The sequence below is a fragment of the Pseudopodoces humilis genome, chromosome 18 (assembly GCF_049639895.1).
Source record: "Pseudopodoces humilis isolate 2021_Gansu_Grassland_sample_001 chromosome 18, ASM4963989v1, whole genome shotgun sequence".
NCBI lineage: Eukaryota > Metazoa > Chordata > Aves > Passeriformes > Paridae > Pseudopodoces > Pseudopodoces humilis.
In genome coordinates, this window is record NC_142217.1 from 9,735,234 (window position 1) to 9,750,723 (window position 15,490).

The following is a 15,490-nucleotide window of genomic DNA, read 5'->3' on the forward strand; positions in this document are numbered from 1 at the left end:
CTGGGCTATTTCTGGGCACTGACTGTTATTTCAAGCTAAGGAATAGTAGGTGTTGCTGTGGTTTAGGTTCTGTAAATGATTATAGTCTTCTGTACAACTCCTGCAGACAAGAGAACAGTTTTATCTTTACTGAAAACAAGGAACTAGCAGGTCTTAGATTTAACTGATTTGCTCTTCCATTGCTGGATAAGCATGGGATTGTTCACTGGGAGAAGACACAGACTCTCAGATTTTTGGCTTTTAAGGAGCTATACAAATCTATTTTACTAGGCAAGGATTACAACAATTTGTACCAAAGCTATCAGCTGTTAAAGACTGCAGTAATTTCTGGTGTTGAAATATCCAAAACTGGGATAGGCAGGGGAGGAGTGGTGGTGGGGGTGGTCCTGTATGTGAGGGAGTGTTTTGATTGTCTAGAGCCTGTGTTGTATACTTAGGGGTGTTGCCCAAGACAGAACTTTTATGGAGCTGATCATGAAAGTCTGCATCTTCAGTTTTGGTGGCTGTCCTGGCTTAAGATGTCCCCTCCCATTCTGTGCAGCTTCTCAGCAAACTAGTTGAGAAAATGATCTTGAGTAAATACGTTTTCACCCAGCGGTTTGTGTTTGGTTAGGATCACTTCTGCAGTTTGGGCACACAAGCAGTTAATTTGTCAAAATTAAGGGCTGGCAGAGGCCACGTGGGCTCAGATTGCTACTGAAGAGCGAGCTGGTTAAGCTGTGCACCAGTGAGGGGGCTGGCAGTGAGGGCACTGGTGGCAGCTCGGTGGTTTGGAGCATGCTCTGGTGGCCTGAGAGCTCACAGGAGCTGCAGGGCCACCCAGCACCTCTGCCTGGGGTCATCTTGTCACTGCACTGCCACTCAGACCCTGGAAATGCCCACTCTTCGCAGACCTCGGTGCAGCTTCTGATGGTGGGTGATGTGATGAAAGTCAGACCTGCAAGAACATTTTCTGGGTGACTTCAGAATTTCCTGTAGCTTGCCCAGCAGCTCCTGCCCCGGCTGGCAGGACTGGCGCTGCTGGGAAGCAGATATCTGCTCCCCAGATAGGTCAGTGTGTGAGGTAACTGGTGTGCAGAGGCAGCTGTTAATGTGACTTGCAGCTAAGGGTTACAATTAAGGTTACTGAACTCTTCCTGTCATTTGAGGCTGGGTTTTGCTGTAGGGACGTGTCTGCAGGGAAGCTCTGTGTGTTGGTGCCCTGGGTGCTGCTCCAGGGCACTCATGTCACCACCATCCCTCAGATGTGTGGGAGGTACCTGACTTGTGTTCCCCCTCTCTAGTGGAGAGGTGGCAGAAATGTGGGGAAATGGCAGTTCCTCCAAATCCTGTTGTTTGTTTTACTTTTGGTTTCTGTGAATATACAAAGGTTTTGGGCCACATTCAACTGTAGGATAAAAACCACAGGCTGGCAGGCTAACAAACCTCCTCTGGGTCATAAAATGAGTCAGCAGAAGAGACAAAATGACAGTGCCCTGGGATAGCTGTAAATTGTAAAACCAGCCCTGCCCACACAGGGAGCTGCTGTAACCTGGTCCTGCCTTGCAGGCAGCGGATTGGAGAGGACATATGAAATGTCACTTCTAGCTGAATATTCTGTATCTTTGTCTCAACCTGTGGTTTCATGGGAAGAAGTATTTGGTAGTGGTGCTGGCATTTGTTACTGCTACTTGCCTTCTTACTCTGTCCTAACTGCTGGTTCTTCCTTTGTGTCCTCCTGCTTGTGGCTTTGCTGGGCATGTCCTAGCGACATGAGCTGACTAAAAGAACTGCTTCAGCTGCAAAGTGACATAGAATAAATCAATTAAACTAAAAAAGAACTTTACAAGCCAATTCCCCTGTGTGTCTCAGGGTCCAGCTGCACAAAACCTGGAAAACCTGCTGCAGTGCAAGTGCTGAGGTTCTGGGGTGAGGGCATCTGTGACTGGCACTGCTGCCAGGGGCCACTGCCTTGTGCTGAGCCACACACAGATCTGTGCTGCCTCAAGGGATGGAGAGAAGTGACTAGACATGAGTGAAAATTGCTCCTCAAGCAAAAAAAAAAAATCTGTTGAAGTTCCTGCCCCACTCACCAAAGCTGAACAGAGCTGCACAGGAGCTAAAGGTGTGCAGTCCAGAAGTGATGGGAGGGACAGCGAGCAGGTTTGTCTGCAGGAACAGGCTTGGTGCAGCCAGCAGCACTTGGAGCCCTGGGCTCTCCTGCAGGCTGAGGTCATGTGTGATTAGATTGAAGCGAAGATGGAGTTACCATAGTCAAACCTGGTGTCTCTTGAAACTGCTGGAAAAGCATCTTTTGTGGCTTGGGGGAGAGGCATATCTTGTGGTCAAGGTCCTAGACTTCGCAGTTTTCTCTCATATTTCCCATGTGACTTTGGAATACTTGGTTTATTTGTCTGTACCTCAGTTCCTCCAATCCTTCCTATCCTTTTGTTTTGTTTTGGGATGGTTGGAAACTATTTGAAAACATGTCTATTTCCTTTATGGGAGTGAGACATTAACCCATTATGAAAAACACAGTGGCCAAACCCCAGAGCAGAGTTGCTGTTCTCAGTGTCACCTTTCAATAGTAAACAGTCTTACCCTGATCAGTCCTTAAAGGTGATCAATGTGTCAGGCTGTTTATACAGCACTGTCGTAGTGTTTACACTCCAATCCCACTACAGATTTCATTTGATCACAAACACTGGAGATTAATGATTCATAGCACTTGAAAAATGGCAGTCTGAAATTTCAGATGTGATGATTGCTGATGTCCCTGGGGTTTAGTTATCACAACTCTTGTGGTTCTGTGTCAGGCTGCTGAAACCTGCTAGAATTAAAGTGGAACATACACAGACCAACCAAAACTTTGCTTGGAATGGTGCCAGTTATTCTGCTGTTTTTGCTGAGTGTTTCTGTGTGATAATTTTCTCTTACCTTTCGGTAGCAGCTAATAATCAATTGTGGCAGGCAGGTTGGACAAAGCACAGAGGAGAGGTTGTACCTTTAAAAAAAAAGTCTGTACCCTCATCCCTCATATGTGGGCAATTCCTGTGCACGTTGTCATCCATAACCATGCATCAGGCCATGCACAGGAGCTGGAGGATAGCTCTGGTATTTACCAAAATATGACATTTATTTGGCATTAGTGATAGGCAGGTGATTAACGTGCCTTTTCCTGCAGTAAGAGTGAAAGTCTTTCTAACTTTGAGCTTGAATTTTAAAACTATTTTTTGCTGTTGAATCAAATTTGACTGTATTTATGTCCTCCCACCTTCTTCGCCCTCCTCAGCTTTCTTATTTCCTTGCTTAAAGAGGAGAATTGGGATGTATTCTCAGCAGTTGTGTTTTGGGGACTCTCAGGTTGGCTCCAAGAGCTGTCCTGAGTGTGGTACCTGTAACTGCACGAGAGAAACAGGAGAGCAGAGTGGGCAGCTGGGAACAGGGTGAAAGAAAACACCTCTGTGCAAGGCACAGGTGGCATCCAGAGACAGCCCAGCCACATCTCTGTGTCACAGGCAGTGGTGTGCAGACACTGCACTGCTGAGAGGCAGCAATGTTCTACTGTGTGAACTGCAGTTGTGGAGGAGGGTTTGGGGTTTTCCCTATCACTGTCTGTAGCAATTGTGCAAAAAAGTGTGAGTGGGGAAGGAGCTAACCTGGATTGTTCACTCTTAACCCATAAAAGCCAAGCTTTGTTATTTTCTCAGATAATTTGTAAGTGAATGTGAGATTTGAGTGTTGTATGTTCTAATGATGGGGCAAAACAGTCCCCCTTGCAGTGCTGCACAATGGGGACTGCACAAGTGAACACACCACAGCCAAAATGAGGGGGGAAATAAACAGGAAAAAACTGTAGATCACAGGCCCACGCTGATGCATGGTGAAATAATACCATTCAAAACCTGGTTTATATTTACAGCTTTCATCCAGGAAGCTTTGGAAATTAGTAATTAGCATAAGAAATCCATTCTATTCAGGAAATATTGGACTGAGTTTGTCTAGCTTTTAAGTAGTCTGAAGCCTTATCTATTACAGGAATCCCCTGATCTTTCCCGGATGTTTTATACATACAGTAGCTGCTTCCTCTTACGGAAATACTGTCATTTGGAAGTGAACAGTACATGTTGAAAAAGCTTTTGTCTGTAGTCAAATTGGCACCGACTGAGAAAATCCAGATGATCTCCCAAAGGGGAGCCTGTGCAGCTGAGCTGTTCTTTGTTACAACAGTACTTTGCTTTTTGTATTTAAACACGCTTTGTATTCTATCTGCCCCACACACCTGCTGGTGTTGTGATCCTCCTGCTAAGATGTAAATGTGAGTGGGACAATAGGGGACAATGCTGTGACCAAACTAGTGTTGCTTTAGAGTCCAGCTGCAAAATGGATGAGTTTATCCCAGCTAAGTCTACACGAGAAGAGCTGTGAGTGTTGCCATCATTTGTTTTAGAGTAAGGCAGTCCAAGGACAAGAGTCCTCTCACCTCATCTCTCATCTTCAGATGATTTTTTTCCTCCTCTAGCTTAGATGATGACATGATATTTGGATTTCATTGAGGTTTCTCAGTGTCCTTCCAGTCTTGGTGTCATTTGGCCAGTTGTCAGGTAACATCTATTACATCTGTGTCATAATGGTGCTCTGGTGTTAAATGTAACCTTTCATCAGCCTAAGTTAGCAGTGTGACACAGGTAGTCATAGGCTTTTTCACCTGTGCACACTGTGCTATCTGACCCATGACTTGCTGAGTGGAGGAAAGGTGTGTCAAGGCTTTCAAGGCCAATTTCCTCCTTAACCATTTTTTCCTGGTTAAGGAGGAAATAGCCTGATAGCCTGTTTCTTCTTTAGTATATTTGTGGTGATTGTTAAAACAAAAGCTGCTTTATAGGTGTAATTAAAAGTAAAAGGAATATATAGTTTCTTGGAGGAAGCTCACTTTTTTTTTCCTTCTGTTCTTTGATTTAGCCAAAGTGAGAATTACAATGGCTCAAAACTCAAAATTAGTCTCAGGAGCCCAATAATCTGATAGACAGGAATCTTCTAAACTAAAAGTGTCTAATTGAGACAGATGTGATGGATTTAAGAGAGAGCACCGTTGACCTGGTTCCACTCTGTTAGGCTTTCCAATTAAACAGGATGTGGAGAGCAAGACCTTGCAGAGTAATACCTGGACCAGCAAGACTGAGGTTTTAAATGTTCACTATACTTTAAAAGATGTGCTTTTAAAGATTTTGCTTGAGTACTAATCCCAGAACACTAATGATGAAGTTTCCTACAGGGATGTTATCTCTTGCTAACCTTTTAATTAACAGGCTAAATAGACGATTTTGTGCTTTTGTGTTTAGAAGCTCTTTAATGAGGTTTGAATTATCTGGCCAAGCTAAGCTAAGGGTTCATATTTTGACACCAAGGAAGATGCCAGACTGCAGAAAAAGTACAATGCACTTGCATTATAATGTGCAGAACTGGAGAGAAGCATTCATTAGGAAGAAATGTAATGGAAAACAAAATAACCACAGCTAACTGCAGCTGTTGAGGAGAAAAGTTTTGCCAAGGATGTGGCCAACCCTTTCACCATCACCTTAATGAAAAGGTCTTAATGCCTTGAAATTATAGGAGCTCCAATCGAAAATCAGTCTGATCTAAAACCAGTCAGCTGTAATTTAAGAATTGTAAAAGAGTATCAAATCAAAGATGTGAGGGGCCTGTATACTCCTGTTACTGCAACTTTTTTTTCCTCATCCAAACATCACAGAGATTCTGTAAGCTCTGTGTGATTTCCAGATTTCTGGAAAAATGGTAAATCTTAGAAAAAATAATCCTGCCATCCTTGTTCGAGCGGGTGTGTTTGTTCCTGCTGTCACTACTTTAGACCAATAACAGCTCAGAACACCTTCTTCTCCACTATTCCAGAGTAATGGCTGTTTCTATCTGCTCTCTTTGTAGATTGAACCTCCTAGTCCCTACACCAGCTTGGAGACTCAGGTTAGTACTACCCCCCATCCCACTTCTTTCTGACAAGAGATTCTCTGAAAGAGAGGGCTGGGCTGGTGTTGCCCACCATATTTATGGTGTTTACCCCTGTTGGTGTCCCTGGAGAGGGTGCAGGTGTAGCAGTAGCTCCTGACATGACTGGCTGGGCAAGGAAAGAAGCAGATTCCTGACAGGAAGCAGCAGATGGTGAGGAAGGACCTGGTGTAAAGCTGGACAAGAGCAGAATTTACTTGTATGTGTTGGAAGAGAGGACTCAGTCCTCAAGGCAGAGTGAGAATCCTTTCAAGGTGTTATTTCTTTTTGTTGTATTCTGCTTCCCAGTGTTTTTCCAATTCCTGCTGCTGGTGTTACTCTCAAACGCTTGTGCTGCTGATTTTTTTCTTAAGACATTACAATGAATGGTAATGAATCTGTGGAGCTGCCTGGCACCAGAAGGTCAAAGTGACAGAAGGGATTTTACAAAGTCACTGATGCTTTGATTTGTGTTTTCTAACAAGGCAGCATCATTGATTTCCATTCTCCCTGATCTTTGGGAGACAGCAAGGGCTATGGAACTTGCATACTGAAGATGAGTGTTTATTCAGAACACATTTTCAATGCCCCTGAGTGACTGCATAAATATTTCTACCTTTGTCTTCTGCTGGCCTTTCTCTGGGGAAAGCTTTGGCTGTTTTGTTATTTGTTTCAACAAGCCTACTACATCTATTTTATGGACCTCACTTCAGAGCCAAGTCCTTGTGAGTCAAATCTGGCAAGGAAGGATCACACAGAGTTTGTTAAACACAATGGCATTATAAAGTGGTATCAAAGCACAGTGTATGTAATAAAGTACTGATCTATGCATGATGTAGACCTAGAAATATGCAGTAATAATGAAGACTTTATTACTGACTTAAAATAGTGTAAGAACAGGAGTTTGTGTTAGTGAAGGTGCCAGGGGAGAGTGCACATGTGAGTATGAGCAAGAGAAAAGAAAAAAAATCAGAAAAGCTGATTTCTTCTGACATTGAAATAGATGAGGAGAGTCAAAACTTCCTATAGACAATGCACTTATGTCCCAAAGTGTGGTAGACTGGGGGCTGCTCACGTGCAGGAGCCGAGACCAGAAGGTATCCTGGAGTGGGCAGGGAACAGGCTCTCTCTCTGTGAGACCCTTCTCAGCTGAAGGGTGCAGCTTTGGTTTCTAGGGATGTATTTCTCTTTACCTGAAGTGGCCAAAAGCATTCAAGTTAACAGTTGAAGTTGATGGTTTACATCCTGACTAGGAAATTAGCAATCTTAGCTGCAAGTGTCTCTGTTTTCTCTGCTGTGAAAAAGCACTTTGAGAAGAATAACATCAGCAGCTTTAACATTTTACAGACTTGAACAGGATGTTAGCTCCTATGGCTAGTAAAGAATTTCCAAATTTGCAGAAGTTTCCTGTGTGCTTTATTCTCCTCCTTTTTCTTTGGGGGCAGATGGGAGCAGAGCACTGCACTGTATTCACTTGAGTAGACTGCTGAGCAGCTTCTCTGCTGAGTGGTTTCCTGCACAATCTTGGCATGAATCAGCTCATTTGAGAGATTTTCTCCACTGCCTTCTGGTTTCCTGTCTCGCCTTGGTTTGGTTGGTATTTTGAATGTTGACATTTCAAACCCATGCTGTGTTCTGGAGGCCTTCTCATGAATTTTTCATATAATTTCCCCTCTTTTCCCTGGTCTTTCAATCAGCCATACAGCTGTTGAAAATTTACAGGTATAGCTGCAAGTGACCTGAAGAGAGAGTGGGTACTCCTCCAATGTGCTCAGCTTCAGCAGATCTCTTTGAACTCCCATATAAAGATAAATTTTGGTTTGTGTGCAAATGGACAGAAGAAAGTATTGACTTGAGAGCTAAGCAAGTGTTCTCCCTGATATTTTTCCAAGGAAAAGATGCACAATTCCCTCATGTTCTCTCTTTCAGAGGCTTATCAAAGCAGTTTGTTCAGAATGGACCTGCCAAATCACACGACTTGTGCTAATCAAATAGCAGTACAGTGGGCATCAGTGTGATTCACTTGTTCCTACCTGTGCTGGGACAGTGTGCCACAACTTGATAGAGTCAGATAAGTTCCTATTCCTGGTTTGATTTTCTTTCCCCCAAGTGTGATTAAATAGCTCACAAACAACTAGTCTTTAGCTTTGCTCATGTTAAATGGTGTGTAAAAAACATGAATCATGTAATTTATAAATTTGGTGCAGCAGATTAACAACTACTTAATCACTTATGTTCAAGGGAATAGGATGTGGCAAATTTATTTGCAGAGTGTTGCAGATGATTCTCATCTATGGTAAAACCCAGAAACTTGCTCTTAATTTGAAAAAAACACCATTTTTAAAACAAGCCTCCCATTTCCCATCTCTAAACCTCACTGTGGGCTAATGCCAAAACCAGATACCCCTGAGCATCCTTGAGGTGTTTGATAAGGTCATATTAGGATTGTTTTGGAGGGCTCAGGCATATTTGCCTGCACTATCACACAAAGAGAAGCTGAGCAAACTCTGGGATGAAGCAAACAAAAAGAGAATGAAAGCTGTTTTCAGCAGCTTAAATGTTTATACATTACATCTGAAGCAGCTGTGACTGCTTGTGACTCCTTTTCTCATGATTTCAGAAGTTATCTCCATTAATGAGATTGTGGCTCTTTCCATTTTGCACTTCCCATCCTCCATTTCACAAAAATAGCAGGAGCCAAATGGGACAGCTTTAGCAGCACTTAGCCCAGAGATAAATTTTAGCTCAGCTTTTCATTCCCTGGGAGCAATGGAGTTTGTTATTGTCATTGGGTTACAGAGGTGGTTGTTGCTCCCCTTCCAAAGCTGTGGCTTTGTGCCTGTTACAAGCTGTGTGATGGGATGCTATGGAGCATCCAGGGCTGACTGGTACAGGAGCATGGGTGATTGTACCTGGCAGAGGGAAAGGGGCTCTGTGCAAGAGGGACTGGGTGATCAGTGCAGCTGTGGCAGTTTTTACCTCTGCCCTCACCTGTGTGAGGTAAACCTTGCCCTGTGCTGGCCTCAGCCACTGTGCTCAGAGCTTGCCCTGAGTTGTTCTCTCAGGTGCTGGGCTAAGCCTGCAGCAGGCAAACCTGCACCCTCGTGTCGGTGGGAAGTGGTTGGTTTTGTGTCTCTTGGAATTACTTCATGTTTTATTGTTACCTTGTGTAGTAGAAACCTGGGGATTTTTTTCAGTTTTGCTAAATATTAGTGAAAAAATCCCCATGAATCTGGGAAGCTTGGAGCCTGTAGAAAAAGAATGTCTTGGAGTTTTTGTGACGAGACAATTGTCATCGGTAACACCACAAGCATGGAGTCTTTTGTAAAATCCTGTTGTGAAGATAAAGGAAACTTCCAGGGTAATTGCTTTTCAGAATGCAGATTAATATTTTTCTTCCAAAGCATTAGTTTGGGGTGAGGAGGGATCCATGCCAGTTCGTGATGTGCCAAGGCAGGTAAAGAGTTGACCTGTCTAAGGGGACATGGCCACTGGGGAAAATTCTGCAATTTCTTATGGTGACTGTGCACAGGGTAATTGAGGATTTTGCACTCAGCTGTCAAAGTGAAGAGGAAACAGCGTGTTTTCCTTCCTGCTGAGGAGCATGAAAATACAAGTAGAATTCATGAGCTTCCTTCTGAAATCTTCATAAAGCAGTCTCCCATAGAAGCATCCACTGCAATCAAATTGCTGAGCTGCTGTTGTCTAAAAATCAGATACACTGATTTTGGCAAAGTTAAGCCCAGAAACACAGTGGCTAGAAATGTCCCCATTGTTAAATCACACAGGAAAGAGTTTAGGTATTATTAGGGGAATGCATCTTCAAATGTATCTGCTGAGTGGGTCCATTTTGGATATGGGTAGAAAATAGCCTGCAGCATTAACTGGATGTTGTTTGCATTGAAGATACTGAGGTACAGTCTTGTGCAGCATTTTGGGAAGTTTAACTTCTCTTACACACACTGTGTAACTTATGTTGCCTACAATCCTTGCATGGGATTCAGCCATGGACACAGAAAGGAAGCACTTAATGGCTTTGGGCTTGCACACTGTGAACAAACTGACAAGGCTGGCACTGAAGGCCACTGGAGCTCTTTGCAACAGTCTGCTGCATGAAAATGCTACACACTGAGTTGGAAACCTTCTTCCAATGCTGGGAAGCTTGAATTTTATATGAAATCTCTTTTAAAAATCTAGTTGAAAAAAGAAGCCTTACATAAAGCTGTCTAATTTATGTAAGAAAAAGAAAAACCTGTCAGCACACAGTGACCTGGGTGTTGTGTAATAATGTAATTCCTTCCTCTGGCTCTTTGCAGGGTGTTTGATATTTACATCATGTTTTCAGTTTGCTTGGTGCTTGTAAAAGCTGTCCCATGGACAGTGCTGAGGATGAAATCTCCTCTGTGAGAGCTGCAGCCTGGGCAAACTTCCCAGAGCCAGCACGTGCAGAAAGAACTTCTGTGATGGACAGGAGGGCATTTTCAACTCTTAACCTGAGCTCTGCAACCACAGCTTGCTAAGTATCCTTGCTCTCCTTTAATTAAGCCTGAACTGAAGCTTGTATTCTCTGGATGTCAGCTCTGGGTTGGATTTTGTTTTGTTCCCAGAGGTATTCCTGAGCTGTCCAGTGGCTTGTCTGTCTCTTCTATATGCTTATTTGATAAAATGTACCTGTCTTTTCTATAAATGGGCAAGTTTCTAATTGTCCTTAAGTCCATTCAAGCATGATGAAGCTTCAGGAACATGGGGTGTTCTTATGCAGTTGTCTAATTATGAATATTTTTAACAGTGCACCTAGGAAAGCCTTATGCTTTCAAGCTATGATTTAAAAAAATTAGAGAAATGGTGATATTTCCCAGTAGTACCCTTTTAATTTGTACTGCAGTTAAAATGCTTAGCATTTTTATATATAATATAAAACTTTATAATATATGTAATAATTATTATAACATACTATATCTTATTATATTATTGTATAATAATTATCTATTAGTATATAATATATTTATGTTATATTTTATATATAATAGCTAAGTTTGGTGAAGGAAAGAAAATTGAGTTCTGTGCTTGCCTGTTTTTATTGCATAGGGCAAATTGGCAAAAGGGAAGCTACAGAAATTATAAGGTATCTAAATTAGGTTAATTATAATAAATTGCTCTCAGAACAAAATGTGTTATTATGGTTCTGTTTCTGGTGTACTGTAAAGCTATTCTATGCTGTTACACTCTGCACTTCAAATGACATCACAGAACAGGAAAAATCTTGATTTTTTTCAGAGTAATGGTAGTGGAGATAAAGCATAAAATATTAATATTTGATAGCATGAGGTCTGGCTGATTGCTTAAATAAAGCTTTAAGGCACATCTTTTCTCATAACAAATAGACAATTGTACCAACAAAAATATTTGGAGACTAATGCTTGGGTATCTGTTTCATTTCTTTAAGTGAAATAAATGTAGAAGTTGTTCTGATAAATATATCTAAGAATAAAGAAGTACTTTGTGTCACTCTGATTGCAAATCCAGTATGTATTTGTGACAGTTGTGATGTTGAAGTGAGGGCTGTAAAGGATTTTAGTGCTGCTTCCTTTTACCTGTGTGTCACTTGCTGTCAGAACATCAAAACAGGAGCAACTGTCCTGTTATGTTCCAGTCATGTGCTGGGTAGGTCCCCTTTCATCATCTCCTAGACATTGCAGAGCATACTTAATTGTAAGCACCCAGTGAGCAGTGGGGAAAATGCCAGTTGGCTTGCCAGGGTGAAGGTTGTGCAGCAGGTAGGACAAAAAGCTGTGTACAGGTGACCTGATTCACATTGCCCTCTGTGGGGGGTTTTCTGCACAGCATTTCTTCAAAACTATCTGGGATGCATTTTACTTTGGGGGTGGTTTTAAGTGATACTGAAATGTGGAGTCTGTTTATTTTATTTCACCTTCTGTAGTAGCTATGGCTGAACACAACTGAAATGGCTTTTGTGATGCTGCTTTTTTCCCCACACACACTCCTGCCATTTTCCTCAGGTTTTGCTGGGAAGAGACCTCAGCTGCATAAATAGCTTTTGTATAGCAAAGTGATTTAAAGTGTTAATTCCGTTACTGGGATGGAGAAGCACAGTACAGAACATAAAAATGCACCAAGAATTTCTTACAAACAATCAGATAATAATTGGATAAATATAGACGTGCACAGCTGTGTTTTACATGCGGCAGTTTCCAGATCTAGTTACAATAATTTTGTAGCCAGGGCAGCTTTGAAGTGGCAATGGCACTTCTGTGTAACACAGAGAATGGTATCTGTGCCTGTAATTGCCTCTCCCCTGAGTCCTGGAGCCCTCAGCACAAGGAGAGCCTCTACTCCTGGAGCTGGTGTTCCCAACACACACAAGTGGGACGAGTTACACACACAGTTCTTTTGCTCAGCTGCCTGGGCTGCTGCACAGATCACACAGGCATTTCTCATATTTACCTTCCTCCTCCTCTCCCTGCCTCGTTTTACAGCCATGTTGAGGGAGCTGTGCATCCCCTGGAGTTTGGCTCACTGTCAGAGCTCCCCAGTATCACTGGGTCAGGAATTAACTGGGTGTAGGCTGGCAATAAATGTGTATGGGTAGCTGGTAAATCCCACAGTGATATGGAGCTCTGTGTTACCTGCTCCTGACTGGGAAAATGACTGCAACTGGATGGGCTGTAGTGCTGAAGCCAAAGCAAGATTTAAAAGAAAAAGACATAAATGTTTGATTGTCTTGCCTCACAACAGTGTTTATTGCCACAGTTGATGACAATGTTGAGGCAGTGGGCATTCTGTCAGTTGTCACTCCCAAAGCTGCTAGCTGGACATCTGTGGAAGTGATAAAATTTGTCTGAAGACATGCTTCTATGGGAAATTAAGGAAGGAAGCTAATGATCTTGGGTTACTTGAAATATTCCCTCTTCAGGAAAAGAAACTGAAATTGTGGCTTGCTGTTCTGGCCCCTTGTTAGTACTAGTGGGAAATGTGTGCTTCAGTGTCCTTTCTGACACTGAAATGACAATGACTGAAAGTCTTGTGCTGGCCCAGGTGATTTTTGCTATGGAAATGGCATGTCCCACATGCACCAGCTACTCCCCCTCCCCTTCAGCACCTTTTTGTGGCATCCCCGTTGTGATGACAGGGACAGTCCTGGCTGTGATCCATCCCATCCACTCACACAGGCAGCCTTGCACTCCTCTATCAGTTGTATTCCCAGCCACAGCAAGCCAGGCATTAGGTAAGGCTGGATGAGGAGTGAGCATCTGGAAGCTGTGTCCAGTAATCATCAAAGCATCTGAATTTGAGGCTTGCCTTTCAAAGCTCCAGCCAGAGCCTGCGTTACTGCCTGAACTCAGTGCATTGTGTCTGTGTAAAGAGCTGTCAGCCTCAGAGCAGGATTAGCAAAACCTGTCATGCAGCAAAATACTGAGTTGTCAGAGTTCTGCCTCTCACACCAGCACAACCCTGGGCCAGAGCCAGGGTGTGCAGAGCCAGGGTGTGCAGAACCAGAGCGTGCCTCTTGGGTGTTTGGTATTCACAGCCCATTACCCCAAAGCGTTGCTTGTATCCCCAAAGCAAAGCAAAACCCAACACACCACCCTGTCAGGGTTTCTTCTGTCTGTGAAAGGGGTGGAGTTTTCTCTCATGGGGAGCTCTTGCCTGAGGAATGGGAGCTGCAGAGGAACCCTGTCCTTAGGCTGGGACAGCACAAACCCCTCTGTGGCCACATCCCAGGGTGGCCTGGCCATGCTGCCCTGTGCCCCACAAGTGGGCACTCAGACTCTGGAGAGTGCAAGCCATGCTGTCCCTTGCAGGAAAGGCCAGTTCCCTGTCCCTTGTGCAGGACTGATTCTCTACTTCACATGTGCTGCTAAACTGGAGAAAGAAATGAGCAGTTTTAAGATTGAAGTCATGGCTGGGGAGCCTGTGGTGCTGGCTTCTGATAGGCAGCAAGTGCCAGGGGCTGCCATTGGGAATGGGTTAATAATTTGTAAGGCAAAGCTCGAAGTGACACTTCCAAGAAAGGTTTTGCTATTACCAGGTTTGATAAGCTCTTTGCTCTGCTTTGAGAGTCATCTGTAAAACAATTGTAAACCTGAAATAGTTTTCATCTTGCTGCTTATGCATAATACAATTTATTATATGTGCTACTCCATGACTCCACAGGAATCAGAATTATTGTTTCTTTGTTCCTGTGTCTTTTAGCATTTAATTGTGCTTTATCCTATGCAGAAAATGTTACCTACATTGCTAATTGCTTTTGACTGTCTTCTAATGTCTGCGTTTATGTACAGCAAACAAAATATTTTTAATAAATGCTGGTAATTAAATAATGATATTAGAAGAGCAAGCACTTAGTGCCTATAAAATGACACTAAGTTAATTATTTACAAATTATCTAGATGCTAATTTGGCTGTGGTCTTCAACAGTGTTTGGTTTCTTACTAAGCAGGAAACAAGCGATGTTTGATCCCTGCTTACAGAGCACCTTTCTGGCAGCTCAGCTTTGAACTTGTGTTGGCACTGCTGTCATGGTACTTGCCAGCTGAACGCAGTGTCTTACAAAGGTCAAAAAGTTAGTCTTGATTAATGGCTGGTTTGTTGGTTTTTTAAGGGCAAAAAAGCAAAAGACAGTTTAAATAACAAATGAGGCACCTAGTCAGCCTCTTGGTAACCTTTTCTCAAGGTGTGCTGGCTGTTCCTTTGCCTATGAAAACACAGATGTTATGTAAATGGGGGTCATTGCCTTTTTATTTTAGGTATCAAACTGACATATTGTTCACATTCTTTTTTTTTTTTTCTCTCTTGTTAAATAGGTTTGTGTTCTTTGTAGCCCAGCCTTTCAAAACTGATACACATAAAATTGTTGGTGTTTTTTATCTCATCTGTAAATTCTGATGTGGAGCCTAAGTTTAAACATGCACAGGTCCCTGCTCCAGATTTCTTGTGTCACCCTGTGCAGGGGTCCCTTTCTGGCTCTCCTGGTCCTGTGGCAGTTGGGGAGCCTGGCAGAGAAAGTGCTGATGATGTGCCAGCGCTGCTCCTGTCAGTGGATTGGTGTTTGTGTGGGAGATTTAGCACATGTAAAACTTGGCCATTCATAAGGAAATTATTTAGTTCAGCATTTTTATTTAAAAGGTCCCTGGCAGATGCAGGTTGTGCTGTGTAGAAGGAGCTGCCCCAGCTGCAGCTGGGGAGGTCTGTGTGGTTTCAGTGGGTGCCTGCTGGGCAGAGCTCCTCTGGCTTTCCTGCAGGAGGGCTGCAAATCCCAGCATGGCTCCAGCTGGCTTGAGGCAAACTGATGGACTTGGAAAGCCCAAAAGCTTCAGAGAAGCTAAAGCTCAAACAAAACTCTTGTTGGGGTCATACTCAGCAGTAGTGACCATGAGGACCTGTCTACAGGAGACATGTGTGAGTAGCCTGCAGATTTGATGAAGTGACTGGTTTCCATCTCCATGGCAAACAGGTTTCTGGCATGGATCTGTTTCTTGTGGGCTCA

General features: G+C 43.2%; 1 protein-coding gene across 4 annotated transcripts in view; it reads left to right on the forward strand.

Annotated features, from left to right (window-relative positions):
• Positions 1-15,490, forward strand: part of XYLT1 (xylosyltransferase 1) — a 176,788-nt gene that overhangs the window by 37,608 nt on the left and 123,690 nt on the right. For 2 of the 4 annotated variants that reach the window (XM_088063990.1, XM_088063991.1), the window contains exon 2: positions 5,923-5,961. The exons of the other annotated variants lie outside the window; for them this stretch is intronic. In XM_088063990.1, the coding sequence (XP_087920116.1) occupies positions 5,923-5,961 (39 nt within the window). The remainder of the gene's footprint in view (positions 1-5,922; positions 5,962-15,490) is intronic. 4 annotated transcript variants of the gene reach the window in all.